This window comes from Moschus berezovskii, chromosome 4 (assembly GCF_049115385.1).
Source record: "Moschus berezovskii isolate FMDL1 chromosome 4, NW_MosBer_1.0, whole genome shotgun sequence".
In the NCBI taxonomy this organism is placed as follows: domain Eukaryota; kingdom Metazoa; phylum Chordata; class Mammalia; order Artiodactyla; family Moschidae; genus Moschus; species Moschus berezovskii.
The window spans coordinates 105,143,261-105,168,386 of record NC_142463.1 but is presented as its reverse complement, the minus strand read 5'-3'; the positions used below and the strand labels follow the sequence as shown (position 1 = coordinate 105,168,386).

The 25,126-nt window shown below is 42.4% G+C and overlaps 2 protein-coding genes across 6 annotated transcripts in view; one reads left to right on the top strand and one right to left on the bottom strand.

Annotated features, from left to right (window-relative positions):
• The window catches only part of POGZ (pogo transposable element derived with ZNF domain), a 49,837-nt gene extending 28,191 nt beyond the window's left edge, over positions 1–21,646 (top strand). Inside the window, exons 4-19 of one of the 5 annotated variants that reach the window (XM_055401883.2) lie at positions 100–275; positions 1,126–1,234; positions 2,392–2,682; positions 2,790–2,981; positions 5,717–5,823; positions 6,496–6,833; positions 7,229–7,383; positions 11,907–12,007; positions 12,571–12,717; positions 15,587–15,721; positions 15,838–16,010; positions 16,167–16,307; positions 16,782–16,838; positions 17,036–17,148; positions 17,400–17,424; positions 17,555–21,646. In XM_055401883.2, the coding sequence (XP_055257858.2) occupies positions 100–275; positions 1,126–1,234; positions 2,392–2,682; positions 2,790–2,981; positions 5,717–5,823; positions 6,496–6,833; positions 7,229–7,383; positions 11,907–12,007; positions 12,571–12,717; positions 15,587–15,721; positions 15,838–16,010; positions 16,167–16,307; positions 16,782–16,838; positions 17,036–17,148; positions 17,400–17,424; positions 17,555–19,226 (3,932 nt within the window). In that variant the 3' untranslated portion in view covers positions 19,227–21,646. Of the gene's footprint in view, positions 1–99; positions 276–1,125; positions 1,235–2,391; positions 2,683–2,762; positions 2,982–5,716; positions 5,824–6,495; positions 6,834–7,228; positions 7,384–11,906; positions 12,008–12,570; positions 12,718–15,586; positions 15,722–15,837; positions 16,011–16,166; positions 16,308–16,781; positions 16,839–17,035; positions 17,149–17,399; positions 17,425–17,554 lie in introns of all 5 variants that reach the window. The other 4 variants (XM_055401886.2, XM_055401882.2, XM_055401881.2 and 1 more) reach the window with 4 other exon arrangements.
• An 862-nt stretch (positions 21,647–22,508) lies between these two features.
• On the bottom strand, positions 22,509–24,772 carry PSMB4 (proteasome 20S subunit beta 4). Its single transcript, XM_055401888.2, has 7 exons — positions 24,593–24,772; positions 24,141–24,347; positions 23,755–23,901; positions 23,508–23,589; positions 23,014–23,130; positions 22,815–22,903; positions 22,509–22,630 (listed from the first exon to the last, which is right to left on the bottom strand). Exons 1-7 carry the CDS (start codon positions 24,730–24,732, stop codon positions 22,618–22,620), a joined length of 795 nt encoding a protein of 264 aa, XP_055257863.1. The 5' UTR covers positions 24,733–24,772; the 3' UTR covers positions 22,509–22,617.
• Positions 24,773–25,126: the final 354 nt, after the last annotated feature.

Below are 25,126 nucleotides of genomic sequence, written 5' to 3'. Positions count from 1 at the left end.
TGGGGACACCATTTCTTACCTAAGACCACTGTGTTGCTTATAAATTGTGGCTTACGGTGTTTTGTTTTTTTTCTTCTTCTTCTTCCTTTTACCCTTTAGCTGGCAATTCTTTGGTCCAACAAGGTGGACAGTCGCTCATCCTAACCCAGAATCCAACCCCAGGTCTCGGTACAATGGTTACTCAACCAGTATTGAGGCCTGTGCAGGTCATGCAGAATGCCAACCATGTGACTAGTTCTCCGGTAGCCTCACAGCCAATATTTATCACTACACAGGTAAGTAGGACTCTGAATTCTGGGACTGTGGGAACCTTTGAAGACTCTGACTTGAGTCTCCAACATAATTAGAAATGGTTCTAGGTTCTGTCCTTTGATCTGGCTTTCTCATTTACTAGTTTTTTAACTTGATGCTGACTTTAGTAGAAAGCCCAACATAGCATACAGCTGGGTAATTTCCTCTTTATACCCTCAGAGGGCTATTAAGTAATTTGATTGAGGTCTAGGCAGGAGAGAGTGGGAAGCTTGCATGAGGAAGCCTTAACACTTGGTCCTCAAAAGTTCTCACCCTTTGCTTGGGCTATTTTTCTTAAAATGGGTGAGTTAGTTGACTTATGGAAATATATGTGCAAATTGGTGAAGTGCAGGGAGATCTTTGAAAGAGAAGGAAGATGACTTATTTGATATAAATGTGAATTGGAGTTGAAAACCCGGGATAAAAAGGCAGATGCTTTTTCCTGCCTTGTCTTACAAATTTCCCAGAGGTGTATGGCCTTTTGAAGTAGACTTTCGGAACAGTTTCCTACAGTTGTTTATGTGTTGAATCACTCCATTAGTGTCAGGATTTTTTCCCCATTCTTAGGGGTCAGTTTGTGGATGAGTTTTTTTAAACTGAGGTTCTCTTAAGAACTAGGTTTTCATTTTTGTTCATATGCACCAAATCTTATTCTCCAGTTTTAATATTTGTCACTCAAAAGTTTGCCAGAAGTCCAGAATTTTCTCCATCTCAGTCATTTGAAAGCTCTAGTTCGAGAGAGAGTGTGGGAATTTTTTGAACATAGGTCTGAAGACAGTCTCTGCTAGTGTTAGCTGATGTCCATGTTAAAGATCATTTTGCTTTTTAATGCAGGGATTTCCTGTAAGAAATGTCCGGCCTGTACAAAATGCAATGAATCAGGTTGGGATTGTGTTGAACGTACAGCAAGGCCAAACGGTTAGACCAATTACACTAGTCCCAGGTAAGGAAAAATGTCTACCCATTTGGAATAAACCAGCATCCAAAAGACTTGTTTTTGTTGTTTCTAAATGTTGAAGATCATTTAAAAAGTATACTTTCTGAAACTACAAAAATCATATTGATTTAAGCTCCATTTTTTAAAAACTTCCTAACCTTTGGCCAGGGTGGTAATTTTATTTTCCTTTTTAACTTTTTACCACCTTTCATGAGGTAGTGAAACAGGGTTTTTATAGTTATTTTTCTGTTTCTGCTGTTTTATTCAGCTATTATTTGTTACCCTGAAGGACTGTTATTAATGCAAACTCCCAAATTCTATATTCCTAATAAGTCTACTTACTTACATGGTGGACTTATAAACTTATTTTGCTTGCGTTTTACAGCATAGATTTGGAAGATAAGTTAAACAAATGGCATATTCTTTGAGGATGAATATTGCCAATGACTAGTGATTTTTTTTTTTTTTTTTAGAAATTAAATTGAAAGATAATTCTTTAAAATCTTGTAATTTTGCCCCCAGTTCTATATTCAATGTTTAATTCATTTTGGGCCAAAAAATATTGTATTATTTTAGTTGTGGTAAAGGTAGCTTGTCTTCCCTAGTTTTTGTCATTATTCTCCGAGCCCATTGGGATTTTGGCCTTCAGGTCTGAGCTTATCCTATCTAGTTCTGATATTTCTTAAATATTTGTAAGTGAATTGTCTATAGTTGATCCAGGAGACTCACCTTTGGGACATCCTAGTAGAATGGCATACATAGTCTGTCTTCTATGTGAGTTTGTATAAGAGAATGAAAGACTCTTTTTAGTATTCTGAGAAAGGAGGATTACTTTTTTCAGAACCAGCTCTGCCTCTTGGCCTATGTATACCCATACTGCTTCCCACTCTATACCCATTATTCTTCTCCAATACCAAGGTCAGGCTATTCATGATTTACTCTTAGAATAGAAAAGGCAGCGTGCTAAGGTGTTTGGGGAGGAGTTAATGGAAATCTGCTTTCACTGTAATGTTTTTAGGGCTGATTACTGAGGCTAACTACTTTCATCAGTTTGGGGAAATAATCTTTTCCTGTTCCAGTATTTCCAGTAAACACAGAAGGAATGTATTATAGGAGAGCTCACTAACCAAGATTTGGTGCTTTTCTTTGTCTCTCTTTTGAAGCCCCAGGTACCCAGTTTGTTAAGCCAACAGTTGGAGTCCCACAAGTGTTCTCTCAGATGACCCCTGTGAGGCCAGGCTCCACGATGCCTGTGCGGCCCACCACCAATACCTTCACCACCGTCATCCCAGCCACTCTCACCATTCGAAGCACCGTCCCACAGTCCCAGTCCCAGTCGACCAAGTCCACTCCCAGCACTTCCACCACTCCCACTGCCACACAACCGACCTCACTGGGGCACCTTGCTGTTCAGCCTCCAGGCCAATCCAACCAGACTCAGAATCCCAAACTAGGTGAGGCTTGGGACGAGGAGATGGCAGAGCTGGGATGGGTGGTGGCTGGAGAACAGATGATTATCACTTGGTCAACAAAGCTCCCTCCTTCCCCTCTCCACCTGCAGTGAGCATTGCCAGCTTTGTCACTGTGAAGCGACCTGGTGTTACAGGTGAAAATAGCAATGAAGTGGCCAAACTGGTGAATACCCTTAACACCATCCCTTCCCTGGGCCAGAGTCCTGGGCCAGTGGTGGTATCCAACAACAGCTCTGCACATGGCTCTCAAAGAAGCAGTGGGCCTGAGTCTTCAATGAAAGGTATGATAATCAGAAAGACTCTGGGCAGCCAGGCATTCAAAAACATTAGCATAACATATTTATTGTATCAGAAGTCTATACTGTGAAACAGAGAAAATAGGGTGTAGTTGCTATAGTCTGTTATCACAGAAACTTTAGTGTAGTAAAGGGGATTGCCACTTGTGAAAAGAGTAACTGTTGCTGCTGCTAAGTCTCTTCGGTCATGTCCGACTCTGTGCGACCCCATAGACAGCAGCCCACCAGGCTCCCCTGTCCCTGGGATTCTCCAGGCAAGAACACTGGAGTGGGTTGCCATTGCCTTCTCCAGAAAAGTGTAACTAAGTCAACGCAAAGGAATTTTCTGTTAATTGTGCTTTGGAGACTAATGAAATGGATTGAGTGATCAGAGATGAGTGGGATAATCAAAAGATAGTTCAGGGAGGAGGAGATGGATTTCTGAACTAGATTTTAAAGTTGAGATTTGGTAGAGAGGTTTTCAGGTGTAGGAAGATTATGAGCATAACAATTTTCAATTTCAGTCCTAGAATAGGACTTGGCAAACCCTTTCTGTAAAGGACCAGATAGTAAATATTTTAGGCTTCATGTACAGTATGATTCTTTCACAACTGCTTTGTGCCATTTTGGTGCAAAATTAGCCCTAGACATATGACTATGTGCCACTAAAACTATGGGCTCTGCATTTTGAATTTCATTTTATTTTCATGTGTCAGAAAATCTTACTCTTCTTTTGCTTTTATTTGAACCCTTTAAAAATACAAAAACCTTTAAATAAATGGTATGGAGAAAACTATATATTCACATGCAAAAAAATGGAGTTGAGCCATTACCATGTACCATATACAAAAACTAACTCAGTGAATTAAATCCCAAAATAAAAGACCTAAAACCATAAAACTTAGAAGAAAGCATAGGGGGAGAACTTAATGACATTGTATTTGGCAGTGATTTCTTGCATATGACACCAAAAGCATAGGCAACAAAAGAAAAAGTAGATAAATGAGGCTACTTCAAAATTTAAAACTTTAGAGCATCAAAGGGTTAAGGTTATGGAGAGTGGGAAAGCAACTCACTTTTCATGGGAGAAAATATTTGTAAATCATATATCTGATAAGGGCTTAACATCCAGAATATATAAACTATTTCTACAGCTCAACCAACAACAAAAGAACAATGCAATTAAAAAATGAGCAAAGGAGCTGAATAGAGAATTCTCAAGGAAGATATACAAATGGCCATTAAGCACCAAAAATATGCTAAACATCACTAATCATGAAAATGCAAATCAAAATTACAGAAAATACTGCTTCACACTGATTAATATAGCTCTTATCCAAAAAAAAAAAAAAAGCAGAAAATAATAACTGTTGGTGAAGGATGTAGAGAAAGTGGAAGCCCTGTGCATTGCTGATGGGGATGTAAAGTGGAATGATGGTCCCTCAAAAAATGAGACATGAAATTACCACATTTTGTAGTAATTCCATTTTGGGGTATATATACCCAGAAGAATTGAAAGCAGGGACCCAAACAGATACTTGTACCCCCGTGTTCACAGCTATGTCGTTTACAAAAGCCTGTAGGAAGCATCTCAGGTGTTCATCAACTGATGAATGGAAAAACAAAATATGGTGTGTATATATACAGTGGTGTATTCAGTTCAGTCGCTTATTCATGTCCAGCTCTTTGTGACCCCATGAACTGTATGTAGCACGTCAGGCTTCCCTGTCCATCACCAACTCCCGAAGCTTGCTCAGACTCCTGTCCATTGAGTCAGTGATGCCATCCAACCATCTCATCCTCTTCTCCTGACTTCAGTCTTTCCCAGCATCAGGGTCTTTTCCAGTGAGTCAGTTCTTTGCATCAGGTGGCCGAAGTATTGTAGCTTCAGCATCGGTCCTTCAATGAATATTCAGGACTGATTTCCTTTAGGATAGAATGGTTGGATCTCCCTGCAGTCCAAGGGACTCTCAAGAGTCTTCAACACCACAGTTCAAAAGCATCAATACTTAAGTGGTATATTGTTCAGCCTTGAAAAGGAAAGAAATTCTGATACATGCTATGATATGGATGAACCTTCAGGACATTATGCTGAGTAAAATAAGCCAGTCACAAGAGGACAAATACTGTGTGAGTCCAGTTCCATGAGGTATCTGGAGTAGGCAAACTCACAGAGACAGAAAGTAGAATGGTGGTTGCTAGAGTTCTAGGAGGAATGGACAGTGGGGAATTATAATGGGTATAGAGTTTCAGTTTTGAGGAGTGAAAAGAGTGTTGGAGATGGCTTGCATGAAAACGTGAACGTTCTTAACAACTGAACCAAACATTTTTAAATGGTTAAGAGGAAATTTTATGTGAAGTGTATTTTACCATGATTTATAACCAGAAAAACAACAGAAGATAAATTGGGTTGACCTAGAAGTTCATTCTGTTTTCCCCAACAACTTAAGGAAAAACTTGTACCAACTTTTTGGTTGACCCAATAAAAGCCATTCTTAGTTCATTAGCCAAATAGAAACTGGCAGTTGGCTGGATTTGGTCTACAAGTTGTGATTTGCTAACCCCTGGCCTAAGGTTAGAAGAGTGGTAAAAGGAATGTGCCTCATAGTGATCTCTCATGCTTGCTAACCAGCCTTAATTATACCCCTTATGACGTGTTTAATAATCTTTTTTTTCCAAAAGGCCAATAGTCTTTTTCTAGTATCATCTTACTAATCTTACCGTGTTCTCACTTCTTCCAGTGACCTCGCCCATCCCAGTGTTTGACCTCCAGGATGGTGGGCGGAAGATATGTCCACAGTGTAATGCTCACTTCCGTGTTACTGAAGCTTTGAGAGGTCACATGTGTGTAAGTGATATCACCTATGATAGGGATCCAGCGTAAATGGCTACCACTCACTGTTTACTTCCTATAGTCTTGGGAGAGTGTAAGGCAAAGGCTCTGAAATGACTTGGAAGCTTTTTAAAGGATTATACTCTTGGCCTGTTTTAGAATGAACTAAAAAATGTAATAGGAAACATTTAAAGTCTCTCAAATAGATCAGAACATATGTGACCTTAATTCCTTAGTTGGTAGATTTTGAACTGCACGGGAGGACAGGTTTGTAAGATAATCAGAACTTTTTGACCTCAGTTCATATTCTATTTATTGTGTCATTGGATGAATCAGGAGCTATTAAGCAATTTCCAACTCAAGCCTTTCATTTTTTGATATTATTCCAGATGCAAAGGTTGGGACTTCTTCCTACCAGGGACCCCAGAACCAGCTTGTACTAGCAAGTGGTTCAAGGATCTAAAACAGGAAGAAGTACAAAGTATGGTGTTTGGAGTGGCATATATCTATAAGTACACACACACAGACGCATGGAAAAGAGTGCAGCCTGGACACTGTAGGAAACCGCAGGGTGGAAACTTAAGTGAGACAGAATCAAACTAGGAAGGAGTGTTAGTGGCCCTGAGGAGTACATGCATCCCAGCCCTCAGGAGAACCAGGATGATCAGATGTCTTCTTTCTTTATAGTACTGTTGCCCAGAAATGGTTGAATACCAGAAGAAAGGAAAGTCTCTGGATTCAGAACCCAGTGTCCCATCAGCAGCAAAGCCCCCATCCCCTGAGAAAACAGCTCCTGTTGCTTCCACTCCCTCTTCTACACCTATTCCTGCTCTATCACCACCTACCAAAGTACCAGAGCCAAATGAGAATGTGGGTGATGCCGTCCAGACCAAGCTCATTATGCTAGTAGATGACTTCTACTATGGACGGGATGGTGGCACAGTAGCCCAGCTCACAAACTTCCCTAAGGTCGCCACATCTTTCCGATGCCCACATTGTACCAAAAGGCTAAAAAACAACATTCGGTGAGTGTTGAAGAGCCTTGGAGCTCACCTTGGACAAGTGAAGGCTGAAAGCTTCTTACATGTTTCAGTTTTTCTGTTTGGAGAATGGCCCTAATTATAGCCTCTCTTGCTCAGGGTTATCAAATCAATAACTAACATTACAGGTGATATTGTGGTAATAAATAAAAGATAACTTTGGGTAGAGTGAGACCAGTGCATCTCCTTTCTCAGAAAAGTTTTGGGAACTCTCTTAGTGTCTGGGCTGAGCAAATGACTGTCCCAAAAAAGAGAAAGTTGGGTGGGAAGGTGGAGGAGGGGGATGTATGTAAAATCTGTTCTGTGATTCCGCTGTTATATTTCTCCAAGGCTTCTGATTTTTTATGTTGTCTGTACTTTTCCTTTGTGCTGTGCTACAGATTTATGAACCATATGAAACATCATGTAGAACTTGATCAGCAGAATGGTGAGGTGGATGGTCATACTATCTGCCAGCACTGTTATCGTCAGTTTTCCACTCCCTTCCAGCTCCAGTGCCACTTGGAAAATGTTCATAGTCCCTATGAATCAACTAGTAAGTTTGGAAGTTCATAAACTCTAGGGGTGTACTTTGTTCTTCACTCAATGAATGGCACTAGCCGGGAGCCCTTTATATTTATTCACACGTGGGTAACAGTGTCAGGTAGGTTTTTTGCATGTTTATAATCAGTACTTCATTTTTTCTGTTTTCTTACAAGCCTGGCTTCTATTCTGTTCAAGCTTGAGTTGAGTTCAGTGCTTGATTCCAAATATTAGGGGCCTCGGACCACTGTAGAGAGGTACATTTTAAGGGTTTGTTACCTAGATTGCTGTATAGAAGGAGCAGGCATCTGTATTTGGGTCTCCATTTTAGTTAGTAATGTCGTAGTTTTTATGTAGGATAAAAGATAATATTATAAAGTGCTTTAGCATTAAGACAGTGCTTTCATGAAATATAAGATGAGTTGGAGTGTTGCTGCTGCTGCTAAGTCACTTCAGTCATGTCCGACCCTTAGCGACCCCACGGACTGAGCCTACCAGGCTCCTCCATCCATGGGATTTTCTAGGCAAGAGTACTGGAGTGGCTTGTTAGCTACATCTTAAAGATGAGAAACAGGCTGGATACAACCCCAGAAATACTTAGTCATTTACTTAAGAGCGTACACTTCTAATAAGGTGATATGAGGATTTGAATCCAGTCTTCTAGAAATATTTCCTTTATCATATAAGGGATTTCTAGTTTTGTTGAAGAGATAAAGATTGCTTAACTAGGAAAATCTGAGAACAAGACTATGTATTTACTATAAACATAGACATTGGATGATACGAATGATAGGTAGAATAGTTCAGAGAAGGGAAAAGATCCTTGTGGCTGGATTTCACAGAATAGGTAATGTATAAACTTGGTCTTAAATACAAGAAGGATTTACGTGTACGGAAAATAGTAAGAAAAGATTTTATGTGTTGGGGAACAGCATGAGCAAACAGGTAGAGACAGAAAAATATGCATAATACAGATGCTTTTGCTGCAGATTAAAAATCTTGACTAAAAATGGATTAAACATTAAGGACATCTATTATTAGATTCTTTAACTGAGAAGACTCAAGGTGGAGTAAGCTTCAAGCCCAGAACTTAAGTCTTTACTTTTCAACAGTTTTCTTGTCTCTGGCTTTCTAGCAGGAAGGCTATGTTAATCTCAGGAATTCGTTCAGATGTAAGATTGTGCAGATGAAAAAGAGGCCATGTCTTCCTCTGTCTTTCCTAAGTCTGTTCCTTGTAAGGCAGGATTGTTTTCCCTTTATATCTCTTTGGCTGTGGTCATATTGTCAAGGGAAGTAAGATTGTTATGAGTGGCTCAGATGAGTGCTGATCAGCAGAAAATATAATGAGCTATGTATGTAATTTTAACTTTTTTAGTAGTCATTTGAAATAAAAATATTTTAAGGTGAAATTAATTTTTAATCTGGTGTGTATACCAGAGCAAATAGTCTCAAATTGAGCTCATCCCATTTCATGTGTTCACTCGCAGTGTGTGTACTGGTAGTTACCATAGTAGGCAGTGGCACTTTGGACTAACAGTTTGTGGGTGGAGTAGATATTGGTTTCAACCATCATAACACCACATGTAGCAGAGTAGCAGCTTGGTCTAAGTTAGGTCCCACGTTCTTCACTGTCAGTGATGGAAAGTCCAGATTACTCATCTGAATCTCCCAGTGAAAACATCTGCTTTTCTACAGAATCTGGTGGAGTGTGTTATTCCACGTACATATTGTACTATACATAACAAGATAAGTTCTTCCTAATGGGAAAAAACAAAGTAGACAATGCAGAACCTCATCAGTCTTTTCCTCTTCGTTTACCACTGTTTTATCCTTGACTTTTAATTTTTTGAGTATCTTATGACTTCAGTTTATACTGATTAAAAACCTGAGACATTGTTGATCCGAACAGATAAATGCCTTTTCTATGCTTTAGTATATATCAGTTTTACTCTTGGATTCTTTTATAACTCCCTTTTTTTTGCATCTGTGGCAGATCCTTCATGAAAATAGCTTATTTTTTTGTGTTAATATCTTGAGATCCATTGTTTTCTTTTTAGTTTTGAAAATTTTTTTTCTTTTATTTTCTGAAGTGTTTTTAAACTAATTATAGACATAATGACGTTTCACTCCTAAATACTTCATTATAGAGCTCTGAAAAGTAAGGACATTTAAAATACATAGGCATTCCCGTCCTCATCAGAAAAGATGGCCTTTTTCCATCTGCACCTCTCAACACGGGGCCAAGAGGTGAGAGAGCTGATGTTTACTGAAGAGCTAACACCCACTGCAGATCTCGTGACTCTGCATGGACCGCAATCAGCAATCTCAGGGAACACTTCAGATGGGTCCCTGAAGAATGTGGGTTCTGAAGGGTGATGGGAAGAGACACACTTGGTTATTCACGTGAGCAAATGCATAACTACCCTACTCTGAAACACTTACACGGCTCTGTGTATGTAAGATCATTCATGCACAAGCCACAGAGCAGACGCCATGGGAGACACCTAGGGAGAGTGGGACTTCTGCCACAAACCGAGGCCAAGTGCGACAGAGTCCAGTGGTCTTCCTGGGGTTCCATGCCCTGAGCAACCAGATCTGTGTTCAAGCTATAGGTTCTAATGGAAATCACACTTTGCGATAACTACAGGTTTAAACAAGTATAAACTTGATCAGTCCAGCTGATATAGTTAAGTCTAGTAAACTTCATTTCCAGCCTGAAAGAAATAAACAAAATACATAGCCATAGTGTCTTTATCAAGACCTAACAGAATTAATCATAAATCTTTAATATCATCTATCTTCACTTTCAAGTTTCCTGAATTGTCTCCAAAGCATCAGTGGGTTATTGTGTTTAAACTTGTTTAAGGGCAATAGACTAAGGAAGAGGTAAGGTTGAGGGATGGATGCTTACTTGTGTTCACGTGTCAGGAGGATCCTTTGTGAAGAAAGACTCGGGAAAGGGAGAATCCCTTGTTTGCTAAAGTCATGGTATATATACATGGAATGATGAGATTAGATGAACCTTAGAAAGGCAAAAAGGATCTGTCCTTCCAAATTTGGAAAGCAGGAAGCAGAATCTAAGTATTTCACACCTGTTTTCTCAAAGCAAGAGACTGGTGGGTGTTGAGGAGGTGAGAGTGATAGTGCTGGAGGGACAGTGTTAGGATAGCCACTTTGGATCAGTTCTCCCTCTCAAATCTTTTTCAAATCAACTCCTTCCCCCTTAGAACAGGTATGAAAGGTTATTAGAGATCCTTTAAATCTACTGATGGCTTTGGTTCCTTTCTCATTGATTTTCTTTGTATGAGATAATACATATAAATCTTAGTATGTTGCTTATGCATTGGAAATTATTTAATAAATGTTACTATTGATATCATGAGACAGCTGTAACAATAGAGCTGATATCGGAAAAGCCTTTAAGGGTGAGTGAGGTTGCCCAGGGAAAACACAGAGACTAGGAAAAGGCTTGGACAGAAGGCTGGAAAATACCAATGCTTTAAAGTGTTCTAGGAAAGAAAAAATTAAAGAAGCTAAGTGAACTGACTTGAGAGGTAAAGGGCCAGAAAACAGGAGAAAAGATTGTCTGCCACTAGTTAGTTTCCCAAACATGTCGTGCAGTTCCATGCCTTTGCTATGCCTTTGCTGAAGTTCCTCTCTTGTCTTCTCTGTCTGGCAAATCACTGTTGTTTCAAGGTTCAGGTTATGTTAGCAACTTTTCCACATTCTAGGCAGAATTTTTTATTTATCTTGTTTTCATACCTGATGTACTTCTGGGAAGTGGTTCTAAATGGGTTGCAGATACCTTTGAGAGTCAACACAAAACTTCGCAAAAAATAAGCATTTCACTCTTTGCAGATAATTTCAGGCGATACCTGGGTTCCCTGAGATCTCTTCCTTGGACCCCAGATTTAAAACCCCTGGTTTTTGTTCATTTGTTTTATTTCATCTTCACTCATTTGGGAGTGGGGGCAGGGGTTAGACAGTAAATCAGCGCTTAGAGCTTTAAATTTACAATTTTTGTGTTTGCAAAAACTTGAAAATAATTTCAGTAATGATAAGAATACAGATAACTGTCTTTATTTTGCCTGTCTAATTCACAATATGTAGCAATTAAAATATTTGCCAAAAATTTAGAATTGCAGCCTTATATAGAAGTTTGATAAAATGGCTGATTTTAAAGTTTAATTATCTCGGTTTGTTAGCAATAACTCATAAGAAGGCAAGAAATTCTGTTCGTGTTGGTCAGTCTTTTAAGGACAAATCTGTATTTGTAGATGGTAGACTTCATGTTTAAATGTCTTGGAGAGAGTTCAAGATATAGAACGGAGCTTTGGTGAAGACATCTGAGCTGGAGATGGAAGGATACTTTTTTATCAGCAACATAACTGTTGACAACCATTTTAAAGAAAAGAAGAGACCCCATAAGTTACTGATTGAAAATGAAGATACAGGAGTCAGAAAATAAAGATTATGAATCAGCAGGATTTTGGTCATATTTTCAGGTGTATTTATCTATTATTTTTCTTCTTACAGCCAAGTGCAAGATCTGTGAGTGGGCATTTGAGAGTGAGCCACTGTTTCTCCAGCATATGAAGGATACTCATAAGCCTGGAGAGATGCCTTATGTTTGCCAGGTATTGCCTTTTCCTTAGGAAGCTTTATTTAGTCTTTTGCTCTCAGGCTGAATGTGAAGAATCCACTAATGAACATTGCCCAGTATCTATTGCACATACTCAGTTTAAGGAACATTGAGGAAATACAAAAGAAATACTGAACCCAGGTTCTTCCTACAGGAGAAAAACATAAAGGATATATGCATGTCCCCAGCTGAGGAACCCAGTCTTGGAACACAGTAGTAAGGGGGTGTCTGGGACTTCCCTGTTGGCCCAGTGGTTAGGATTCTGCACTCCCAGTCCTGGGGGCCTGGGTTTGATTCCTGGTCAGGGAACTAGATCCCACATGCAGTTCTAGACCCAGTGCAGCCAAATAAATAAATACTTTTAAAAAAGTGAGGGAGTTTCTGTCTCCTGAATGTCCCCTGTGGAGACAGGAAAAAAACTGCTCCTCTTAGCCAGAATTTGGACTTTTTTCAAACTTTCCTGTCCTTCCCATTTTTACTATGTTAACATTTTTGTTGCTACCCCTTTTCTAAGACCTCAGTTGTTCACTTTTAGCTTATGTTCCTTATGTGATTCAGGTGTGTCAGTACCGCTCCTCACTCTACTCTGAGGTAGATGTCCACTTTCGGATGATCCACGAGGATACTCGGCACCTGCTCTGCCCTTATTGCTTGAAGGTCTTCAAAAATGGCAGTGCGTTCCAACAGCATTACATGAGGCACCAGGTACCAGACACCAAGCAATTGCCCTGTTTAATTATGGATGCTGGGGCCAGGACTGAGCGAGGCAAATAATTTTGGTAGAGAAGATTATATGTGTGAGTTTGAAAAATGTATTGAATTCCAGTAATATGTATAGGTACTGGGCTAGATGCTAGAGATTTAGTGGTTAAACAGGACAGTTCAACAGTACAAGAAAGCAGGAACAATGTTGTGTTCGGGGAAATACAGAATATAAAAAAGAACATAACCTACTCCGGGAACCTCGTAAGTCTTCCAGGAAAAGGGGTGTTCAAGACCCGAAGGATGAGTAAGGATGAGGCAGGTGAAGTGGACTAGAAGGACAGCATGCTCAGAGGCACAGGGAGGCTCAAGGAATTGAAAGTTCAGTGTGGTTGGAGTGTGTAGGGTATGGAGGAGGTTGGAGGTTAGAGAACAGATCGTGGAGAATCTTAGAGCCATAAAAAGGAGTCTCCACAACTTCCCTGGTGCTTCAGTGTTTAAGACTGCACTCTCAAATGCAGGGGGCCCAGGTTCGATTCTTGGTCAGGGAACTAAGATCCCCCATGCCTCACGGCATGACCAGTAAATAAGCAAACCTGTGGCTTTAACTGACCAAAAAATAAAATAGTTTAAAAAATAAAAAGGAGCTTCAATTTTTATTATAAGAAGTTGTTGGGAGAAGTCTGAGGAAAACTGCCAAGAGGAACTTAAGAGACATGACCAATAAAATACCAGGTGGCATCCTGGATGGGAACCTAGAACCAAGAAAAGAGTGTATGTAAAAACTAAGCAAATCAACATAAAATGCAGACTTCTGTTAAATAAAAGAAGTTGATGTTGGGAAGCCATTGAAGAGATTTTCAAATCCTGGAGTGATGTGTTCACATTTGCTCTTAGTTATGATTACACTGGCTGCTCCAAGCGTTAGGGAGACAAGCCAGAGGCTTTTTCAGTGGTTTACCTGAGAGATGATAGTGGCTATCGGCTTTTGAAATGAAGTCAAAGAGGATTCGAGTTGCAGGATATGAGATGAGTGCTAGCTGTGATCTAGAGAATGGCCAGGTGAGGGCAGTGAGGGAGCAGCTACGAATGTTGCCCAGGATTCGGTCTTGGGTAATTGGGTGAATGGGGAGACTATATTGAGATAGGAACATTGGAGAAAGTAACTTTTGAGGGGAGGATTCTAAGTTTGGATGGATATTCTGAGTTGGCAGTATCTATGGACATCAAGTGTAATTGAGTACTAAATAGATAGTTGGATGTATAGGTCTGAGGCCTGAATTGTGAAAGATACTTAGAAATCATCATTATATAAATCCAGTAGATTTAAACTTGCAAGTGCTAAGCTTCACCCCCACCCCAAACCCCCAAATTGAGAATAAGGTGAAGGACCATTGAGTTGTCTCTCCACAAAGCCAGGGCCATAGTCTGGAATGAAAATCTGAAGAGTCGCAACGTCGAGGAGAGGCAGGGACAGAAGCATTTTGAAGGAAAGTGTGTGGGCAAGTGTTGCAAGAAGGTATCAACAAAGATAGAAACATGAGAGGCCAGCCTTTAATTTAGCCATTTTGTTGGTCAGCAGGGTAGAAGCCAAATTTCAGCAGGACAAATGAATGAGAGGTAAGGAAATAGAGACAACTTACTTAAAGAAATTTATGAAGGGTAGGACCAGGGGTGGCAGATGCAGGGAAGGAGGTAGCAAGGGAGAATTTGTTGTTGCTGCTGTGTTTTGTTTTGAAGATGGAATATATAAGCCTTTGTCTAAAAATGCTACAGGAAAGGAGCCCCTAGAGGAGGAGAGTGAAGGTACATAGAGAGGGAACAAAACAGAGAACACGACAGGTGCGCCGCTGGGTAATAGCCACGTGTGTGCACACGGTGCCCCGGCTTCTCGCTGTAAGCACCTTCTGAGGTTCACACACAGTGACTGCTGTAATCCACCACTGATGTATTTCCATATACCAGCATAGGAACTGTCACCTGTAGCCAAGGTTACCGAGCCTTTGCTCTCCTAGGAAGGAATCATAGACATGTGTCCTGTTTCAATACTGGGCAGACTGAATCCTCAAAATGGCCTTTCTGAGAGGCATATCTGTATGTGTTGATGTGTTAAAAGGGAAAAAACAGCACTGTGTAGGAAAGTACTATTGTTTTTTGTTAAAAAAGAGAAAGGAAAACGGGTGGTGAATGGAGACATTTGAGTTGGCTTTATGATTATATGCACAGACTGTCTGTGAAAGAATACACAAGAAGCTGGTAATGAGTTGTTTCTGTGGAAGGGGACAGAGGAGTGGAGTTGAAGGTAAACTTACTACATGAAGGAGTACAAAATAAAAGTGTGATTTTTTTTTTTCACCATGTACCTTTTATTGTATTTTTAAAAAATAATATCCAGAAGTAGTAGCAATGTCCATCCACACTGTAAAGATAAAGTAATAAGACAGTCTCAAGCTTATAGTTTATCAAGGATGAAATGAACATTGACAGTAATTCAAATAAAAACGATAACAAAACTAAAAAAAAAAGTAGTAGGGCAAGTAAAGCTTAAGCCACTCAGCCATGCTGTTAAAGCAAGTCAGTGGGTGATGCTCTGAGGACCTAGTTAAACTGGCTTTCAGTCCACCTTTCTCTGGGAGCATGGGACGTGATGATTCTCACCACCTAATAATAAGGCTTGTAACTGTATTGCAAAATATATAAAGTTATAGATAAAGATTGAAAAATTAGGTTTGGTGTTATGTTGTCTATTTCTTTTTAACTCTGTTAAATTATCAACAGAAAGATGGAAAGAATGCTATGATTGGCAATGATCTACCTTCTCAGGAAGAAAATTTTGGGAACCTTTAAAGGATTCTCTTTTTTTCCCCTTCAGAAGAGGAATGTTTATCACTGCAACAAATGCCGGCTGCAGTTTCTCTTTGCCAAGGACAAAATCGAACACAAGCTGCAGCACCATAAAACCTTCCGTAAACCCAAGCAGCTGGAAGGTTTGAAACCAGGCACCAAGGTAAAGGGTTTGTCGACATTCCCTTCACGGATCCAAGAAGGGGAGGAATAGAACTTTTCAGTGTTCTGAGGTTCTTTCGTAGGTAGTGTCTAATTATTCCTTCCCTTGACTCCCAGGTGACAATCCGGGCTTCTCGGGGGCAGCCACGAACTGCTCCTGTACCCTCCAGTGATGGACCTCCTGGCAGCCTGCAGGAAGCAGCGCCACTGGCCTCCTCGGCAGACCCTCTGCCCGTCTTCCTTTACCCCCCTGTCCAGCGCAACGTCCAGAAGAGAGCTGTTAGGAAAATGTCAGTGCCTTCTGTTGGAGGCTAGGGGCCGGGTGGGCACAGCTATTCCTGAGAGCCAGTGTGATCTGGTAGCCTTTTAAGCAGAGTCTGTTGCCTGAATCTGTACAGTTTGGGGAACCCTGGGGCAGTAATAAGATTTTCTTTGTTTCTTGACAGGAGTGTCATGGGCCGGCAGACGTGTCTGGAGTGCAGCTTTGAGATCCCAGACTTCCCCAACCATTTCCCTACTTACGTTCACTGCTCTCTGTGTCGCTATAGCACCTGCTGTTCTCGAGCTTACGCCAACCATATGATCAAGTGAGTCAGGATTAAACCAGTGTTCCTCTTTGGGATTTCAGATTCTTCAGAACTCATTTCATTCCCTCCCCTGCTTCTGGTGATTTCCCCTTCAACTTTTAGAGCTGTTTGTGCACCTTTGCTAGCAGAGTCAGAGGCCAGACCCGGCTTTATTTGGCTTTCATTGGTCTGTAATCTGGTTTTGTACAACCTTGCTACTCAAAATGTGGTCCAAGGGCTAGGGCGCTTCTTAGAAATATGGCCTCTGACCCTGGTCACCACCCCTCCACCCCCAACCAGAATATGCCTTCTAATAGATTTCCCCCACCTCCAGGATCTGTTTACATATTAATAGGAAATATTAATGTGATAGGCTTGGGTTGAGGTTAGGATTGATTGAAGAGGCAGTTCTTTTGTTCAGGCCTTGTCAATGGCTGGTGATCTCTAGCGAGCTGAACCATGTAACTCATACAACTTTCTCTTTGTCTTTCTCAGCAATCATGTTCCACGGAAGAGCCCCAAGTATTTGGCTTTGTTTAAAAATTCTGTGAGGTAATGACAAAGTTACTGATGATCTGTTAATTGTTAAAGCTTTTACATGAAATCCCTTATATTACTTTGGGGGATAGACATATGCATTAATTGGAGAGGAGAAAAGAGGGACACTCTCTTTCTTTATTAAGCCTTGAAGCTTAACTCTCAGTATCCTATTGCTGCATTTGTCTGACATACTCTTGACTCTCTCTCAGTGGAAGCAAGCTGGCCTGCACTTCATGTACCTTTGTTACCTCTGTGGGAGATGCCATGGCCAAGCATTTGGTGTTCAACCCTTCTCATAGATCCAGTAGCATCCTGCCACGGGGTGAGTAAGAGAGATGGGAGTTGGAGGTGGGGTTAAGGATACAGGTCGTAGTGAGTCAGGTGCATCTCCTCCTGGCCTAACCCATTCACTGTTGAGACATACTTCACCAAGCTGGAAGCATTCTAACCTGAGATTTATATAAGACTGGGAAAGTGGTAGATTTGCTTTTTTGGTTAATATCTCAAGAACTGTCTCAGGAGGGTTTGTTCCTTCCCCACGCTAACATCTTTTTATTGTGTTATTTCCCATAGGACTCACTTGGATATCCCACTCAAGGTAACAGAAACTCGTTTGATGGTTTAATTTCTATTTTATAGTATGTTTGTTCTTTATTACTACTACTAATGTTATTATTTTGTTTTCCTAATTTAACTGAGCTTTTTCTTCCTTTTTGCTAACCCTTTAGGCATGGCCAGACTCGTGACCGAGCGCACGACCGGAACTTGAAAAACTTGTACCCTCCTCCTTCCTTCTCCTCTAATAAAGCTGCCACTGTGAAGTCTGCTGGAGTCACCCCAGCTGAGCCTGAAGAGCACCCAGCTCCCGTGGCCCAGGCACTCCCGTCACCAGCCACAACTGCCACCCCACCACCAACCCCCACGCATCTTCAGACTTTAGCCCTTCCACCTTTGGCTGCGGAGGAGGCCGAATGTCTGAATGTTGATGACCATGATGAAGGGAGCCCACTCACCCAGGAGCCTGAGCCAGCATCAGGGGGTGGTAGTAGCAGTGGGGTTGGCAAGAAGGACCAACTTTCTGTGAAGAAGCTTCGCGTGGTCCTATTTGCCCTATGCTGCAACACGGAACAGGCAGCTGAACACTTCCGAAACCCGCAGCGACGCATCCGGCGTTGGCTTCGGCGCTTCCAGGCCTCTCAGGGAGAGAGTCTAGAGGGCAAGTATCTGAGCTTAGAGGCAGAAGAGAAACTGGCTGAGTGGGTGCTGACTCAGCGAGAGCAACAGCTACCTGTAAATGAGGAGACCTTGTTCCAGAAAGCCACCAAAATAGGACGTTCCTTGGAGGGGGGATTTAAGATCTCATACGAGTGGGCTGTCCGTTTCATGCTACGGCACCACCTGACTCCCCACGCACGGCGAGCTGTGGCCCACACTCTACCTAAGGATGTGGCAGAGAATGCAGAACTCTTCATTGAATTTGTACAACGGCAAATTCACAACCAGGACTTGTCCTTGTCTATGATTGTGGCTATTGATGAGATCTCCTTGTTCCTCGATACGGAGGTACTGAGCAGCGAAGACCGAAAGGAGAATGCCCTGCAGACAGTGGGCACAGGGGAGCCTTGGTGTGACGTGGTGCTGGCCATTCTGGCAGATGGCACTGTCCTCCCTACCCTGGTTTTCTACCGAGGACAGATGGATCAGCCGGCTAACGTGCCAGACTCTATCTTGCTAGAGGCGAAGGAGAGTGGCTACAGTGACGATGAGATCATGGAGCTGTGGTCAACCCGAGTGTGGCAGAAACACACGGCTTGCCAGCGCAGCAAAGGTATGCTGGTGATGGACTGTCACCGCACTCACTTATCAGAAGAGGTGCTGGCCATGCTTAGTGCCTCTAGCACTTTGCCTGCGGTCGTCCCCGCAGGCTGCAGCTCCAAAATCCAGCCATTAGATGTATGCATCAAGCGGACTGTCAAGAACTTCCTGCACAAAAAGTGGAAGGAGCAGGCTCGGGAAATGGCAGATACTGCGTGTGATTCTGATGTCCTGCTTCAGCTAGTTCTGGTCTGGCTGGCTGAGGTGCTTGGTGTTATTGGGGACTGTCCAGAGCTAGTTCAGCGGTCCTTCCTGGTGGCTAGCGTTCTGCCTGGCCCTGATGGCAACATGAACTCACCCACACGAAACGCTGACATGCAGGAGGAGCTAATTGCCTCCCTAGAGGAGCAGCTAAAGCTGAGTGGGGAACAGTCCGAGGAACCCTCAGCTTCCACTCCTCGCCCCAGGTCATCTCCTGAAGAGACAATTGAGCCTGAAAGCCTTCACCAGCTCTTTGAGGGTGAAAGCGAGACCGAGTCTTTCTATGGCTTTGAAGAAGCTGACCTAGATCTGATGGAGATTTGAGTACTGGGGTCAGAAAGGGGTGTGGAGTAGGGGCGGGGAAGCGTGAGGGAGGGCGGAGGATAAAGGGGCATACCAATGGGGGTATTCGGTTTATATTTTTTAATTTTATGCCACCACTCCCCCCGATGTTGACTTATATACATCCCTGTGGATTTGTGGATTATTAGGAAAACCTATAGCGATCACGTCTGAGCCGATAAGCTGGCCTGTTGGTCATTCACTTCTGCTAAAAACAGGTTTTTGTGACTTTTTTTTAAATTTAAATCACTGTGTTTGGTATTTTTCTGACAAAAATCAAGAAAAAGAAAAAAAATCCTTTGTGGGCGAATGTTAAATTTTTTGTTTCCCCTTTTACCTCAACTGTATCATAGTACATCTGGGTTTTGTTTGTTTTACTGTGTGGCCAATGTCTTTGGGCATGATGCTATCCAACCATTGTCAATGTGAGAACATTTCTGAAGATGGGAAAGACAAACATTGTAGCTCACAAACTGGTTTATTATATATATATATGGATAAAAAAGTTTTTTCATTGTGGTCTTTAACACTTTTATATAAAAATGAAAATGGAAAAAGAATCCCACTGAACTCTCTCTTCCTTCTCCTTTCTTTCCTTCCCTCTCCAGAGATGTTGGTTTCCACAGCAACTCTAGATATAAAATTATGGCTTTAAAAATGCATGAAACCACCTTTAATCATCCAGGATGATGAGACTTTTTTTTTCCTCACCACCCTCCCTCCAACAAAAACACAATAAAACCAATATTCTTTGCACTCGTGATCCTTGGCCCCCTTCCCCATTCTTACACTGTACCCCTGGACAAAGGATCATACATGGGTCATTAGCAAGCAAGAGGTACTGAGGTGATCACACAGAACCTTAGGGTGGAAGCCATTCCCAGTGTTTGGGTCTTCATCCTGCAATCCACGGGGCAGTCCCTGCTTTGTCGAACTTCCTATTAAGTGGACAGCATACTTGTTCAAGGGATCACTTGTCCTCCAGCCAGCAGCTAACTGTGCAAGAAGTTGTATTGAACTTTAAAAAGACCACTTGTTGAAATCCTGCTTACCCTGTGGCTTTCCCCTATTTCTCTTAATGCTTAGAGAAGAATCTGACCTGAAGAAGAAACACATAGGGGTGTGCACAAAGAAAAAGACATGAATCTTTATTTTTCACTGCCAGCTTCAAGGAAAGAAAATTTTTTCTACAATTTGCATGAGGAATTTTTTTTTAATCATATGTACTCATGGCTATAGACTGAAATGTACTGTAACAGAGAAAAGGAGCAAAAAAAATCCAGGTCTACCTTTCCCACAGCTATACTGTCCTGTCCATCCTGAGGCTTTCTGCAACGTTTCCCTTCTGTGAGCCAAGGAGGCAACCTGCGTAGGCTTGTAAATGGTTCATCTTTAAAATGTACATAAGTGGAACATTTAATAAAATGAGGGGAAATGGATTTATAGGCAATGTGGTTTTTTTCCTAGGTGACCCTATTTGAACAGGCTTTCAGACTGGGAGGTGCTCAAAATGTTATGGGCCTGGTAGTACACCACCTGTTTCTCATGTTTTTCTTTTTGTGTTTTTTAACTCCCAGCACACTATAATATAGTGAACTGGAGTGTTCCCTTAAGTAAACAGCTTGGCCAGCTTTGTGAACCCATGGCGTTAAGAAAACTGAATGGGGAACCACCTGGGCTTCTCTTCCCCAGCTTTTTGACTGATGCCATTTTGACAGAATATGGACTTTTGAGTCAAAACTTTGCCTTTCAGAAAGTTCAAGAACTATGGTCAACTCTTATGTACAGTGACTAATCTTTCTCTTTGGTAGTCTCTGCAGCAGCCCCAGACTTAGCAGAGCTGGGTTCCTGGCCTCTGCACACTGTATGACTTTGCTGATGGGTAATTTTTCTAAGGCCATAATACCAACAGTGGATCGGCTGGGTTTTGGCCAGGAAGTTATTACTTTTGTGGATTCTGCCTGCATGGCTTAGTAGTAGAAGGAAGTTTTTTTTGTTTTGTTTTTTATAATTCAGTTTAATCAATAAACAAGTATTTATTGACTACTTTGTGTTGAGACTGAGTGTGTGAAATTCAGACTGAAAGCTGATGGTTTTCTTTTGCCTAAATTTTGCTAATCATGCATGACACAAATGAAAGGGTTTTGATTTCTCCCTCAACTCTCACCTCACTGAATTTCAGGCATACCTTGGAGATACTGCAGGTTGGGATCAAGACCACCAATAAAGCAACTATCACAACAAAGCAAGTCACAAATTTTTTGTTTTCCCGTGCATATGTTATGTTTATACTATATTAAATATGCAATAGCACTATGTCAAAAAATTAAATGCCTTTAAAAATACTGCCAAATAATGCTTATCACCAGGTGAGCCTTCAGCAGGTTGTATCTTTCTTGCATCAGTAACACTAAAGATCACTGATCACCGTAACAAATGAAAGTCTGAGATACTGCAAGAATCACCAAATGTAACACAAAGTAAGCAAATGCTGTTGGAAAAGTGACACCAAAATTTAGTGCAGAGTAGCCAGAGACCTTCAACTGGTAAAACACACTGCAGTATCTGCAAAGCATAAAAAACAAGGTATGCCTGTAATAGTTTCGGGGCTTCCTGCCTATACTAGTTTCTCAAAAAGAGGTTTAGAAAAGATACACCATCAGTATTACCCAGGGTGTTTTGTAAAATTCAAGTTTAACACCATCCTGGCAAAAGAACTGGCTAATAACTCCCAACTTATTTGACTCACAACTACAGTTCTTCTAAGAGGTATTCCTACAGTGCTAGAAACCAGTAGTAGATTTGGAAATAAACATTTAGGTGATATGTCAAAAGTAGGTTTCCCCATGAAGGGTGAGGATGTTGGGTGGGTGCAGGATTAAGGCTGTTACTTCTGGTTTGGGAGTAATCTACAGCTCTACTAGATGTTACATTTCCATCTTTGAAATGATGTTTTAACTAAAATTCCATGTGCAGTCAACATTAACCAGAAAGTCTAGAGTCTAGTGCATGGGTGAGAATGTTGAAAAATGTTAAACACAAAAGTTAATTGTATTATCACACAAAGATCAAGTCTGACTTTGTTACAGAAAGCAGCCTTCAGTGCAGACCCAAGTGAAGACAGCAGTGGATCTTCTGTGTTATGCATAGCAGTCTGCATGTGCTACAAGAACCAGAGTTCTCTGGCAAGGCAGGGAGATGGCATACAGCAGCACTCAGTAGGTTCATTCTCGGTGTGACTTAGTCAAACGATACAACCACTCAGCCAGCATTTCAAAGGATTTGTTTATTTTACAAAATAGTACCTTTGAACTAACCAAGTTCAAAGTTAGAAGAAGGGTACAACTTCAGTTCTGGATAATGCATCTGTATTTCATTCAAAGCCACTAAAAAAGAGATGATAAAATCATGAAGCCATAGAGTGAGAAATCAGTTCCCAAAAGTAGCTCTATCTTCAACCCAAACCCTTGCCACCCAGAGAATTCTTGGTTGAGACCTCCAGAAAAACCAACCTTACTACAATCAGGGATCTCCCAACTATTATTCCACTGTAATTTTAATTTCAGTCACCTGATCATGTGGGCAATATCCCAGTTGGTCTCCGCAGACAGGGGTCCCTCTATTTCAACACCTTTTTCAGTTACAGTGGCGATTTGAAACTGAAAAAAAAGCAGAGCTCTCAAAACACCAACCCTATCATTAAAGTATAGAGACTCAGGAATTGCACAGCCTGCCAATTAGATCCCCATCTACTATTCACACTTCTCACCCGGTTATAAGAACGGGCATCTCGATAGTACAGCACTCGCATGCAGCGTTCCACTAGTTCTCGGGCCTCCGTCTGGCTCAGCACTGGCTGCTTCTCCAGAACTTCTCGCAGCAAAGGCTAGGGAGATTGGAGGAAAAAACATGGGATATACCATGGGCTGAATACCAGATGATCTGTTGCAAATCCATGATGTAAAAAGAATCATAAATGAGTGAAAAGCTGACATTCCACCTACTGCCTCAGCAAAATGAATTCTGCTCACTTGTGTGCTAAGACCCACTTGAAGGGGATATTCAGGGGTGTCCTCACTTTGCATACATATACCCACTCACCCCAGGACATACCCCACCTTGTCATTACAGCCTCCGGACCAAAAATAAACCCAGCAGTAGGGGACATAGTCTGTTTCTCATGTCAGAACGTAAAGGGTAAAACAAGCAGACAGCCACTCATCTCCTTACCTTCTGTCTTCCACCCCTCAGCTGACTACGTACCTGAGCCAAGTATGCACCGTAACCAGTGGCCAGCGAAGGGGCTTCATAGGCTACACCAAGCATGTCCACATAACCCAGGAAGCTAAAAAGACACAATAGGTCATCTTAGGTTTCTGTATCTTAGCTGAAGAATGGAACTACAGGGTCTGAGGCAGAAGTGGGATTCACTCGGGGGAAGAGACAGACACTAAACAGGCACTAGAGGTTGGGTGGGCAAGGAAATTAAGTTATTTGTATTAAAATCAACCTTTCTCCATCAGCATAACCTCCAATGACCATGGTATTCCACAGGGGATTCATCTTGGAGCGCCGACTGTACATGGCCCTGGTCAGCCATGAATGAATAGCTTTAGGACTATAGCTGTGTCCGTCTCCCAACAGCTCCTCATCAATCCTTGTAAGAATCGGTTGTGAGAAAAAGGAGAGAAGTCAGGATTTCCATCCACCCCCAAAAGACGTTACCACAATCTTCCCGATTTAAACTCACTGAAATAAACTATCTGCAAAAATTCTCACATCTTCCACCCCCAGCAAGTCTCCCTGTCCTCTACCCGCAGAAATTTCTGAAGGGATTAAAAAACAGTGGGTTCCCCTCTCCACTTGGCAACTACTTCTATTCTCTAGATGACTTACACCATCTGCCCGAGAACTTGCTTCAAATACTGGAAATCAGCATAGTCTCCGGAAGCACCCAGCATGGTGCTGTTGTTGACTCGCATAATGCGAGAGATGTTGCGGAAACGAGCCAAGGAACCGTAGGAGCCCAGCATGTCTGCTGCGATCACCACTCCATCCTCAAACTTGAGCCCCAGGACAGAGGTCCCGGTCACCATGGGGTTCCTAGAGAGAGAGGGAGGTCTGGCGAGGGGCGGCGCGGCGAAAAGCAGGAGCCCGCTTCCCGAGCTGTGGGTTCCGTGTCTGACTTTCCACGGCTCCTTTCATTCTGCGAGACCCTCCTCCCCGAGCTCCCCCGCTGCAGCGCGCCCCGGGGTCCTCGCCTCGACTCCCCCGACTCCCAGAACCGGCCGGCAGCACCAGGCCCCACGGTCCCTCCCCCTGCGCAGGCTAAGGCGCCGAGAGCTTACTGGGTGCGCGTAATCGGACCCCCGTACAGCGCGGACGCCGGGTCCACAGAGGAACCGGGAGTGGGCGGAATGCGGTAAAACTGCCCGGGGGCCGGACCCCCGGCCCAGAGTCCGGACCGCGACTCCAGCAGGGCTTCCATCTTAGTCACGGTAGCACGAGAAGTGAAAGCTTTTGCACCAACGGAAGCGGAAGTGATCCTTCAGTGCCGCACCTTTCTTCTTCCTACAAGCCACTGCCAGCAGCCGTGTAGATAAGGTCGGGGCCGACCCTACCCGTGTCCCGGCTGCGACCGAGACCCTGAGAACTGGAATCGCCTGACCTCGTGTCAGCACGCGGTAGTCTGGACTAGAACTATGTTGAGACACACGAGTTCAAGGAAGGGGTGGGCGGTGTGGGAGATTGTATGGGGCGGGGCTGGGGCATTTCAAGACGCCGACGCTGCGCGGGGAAGCAGCTCTTTTTAGATTGGGAAAGAAAACCCCATACGAAACTCACAGTGAACTCAGGGTCTGTTAAATGTGTACTTCTCAAAG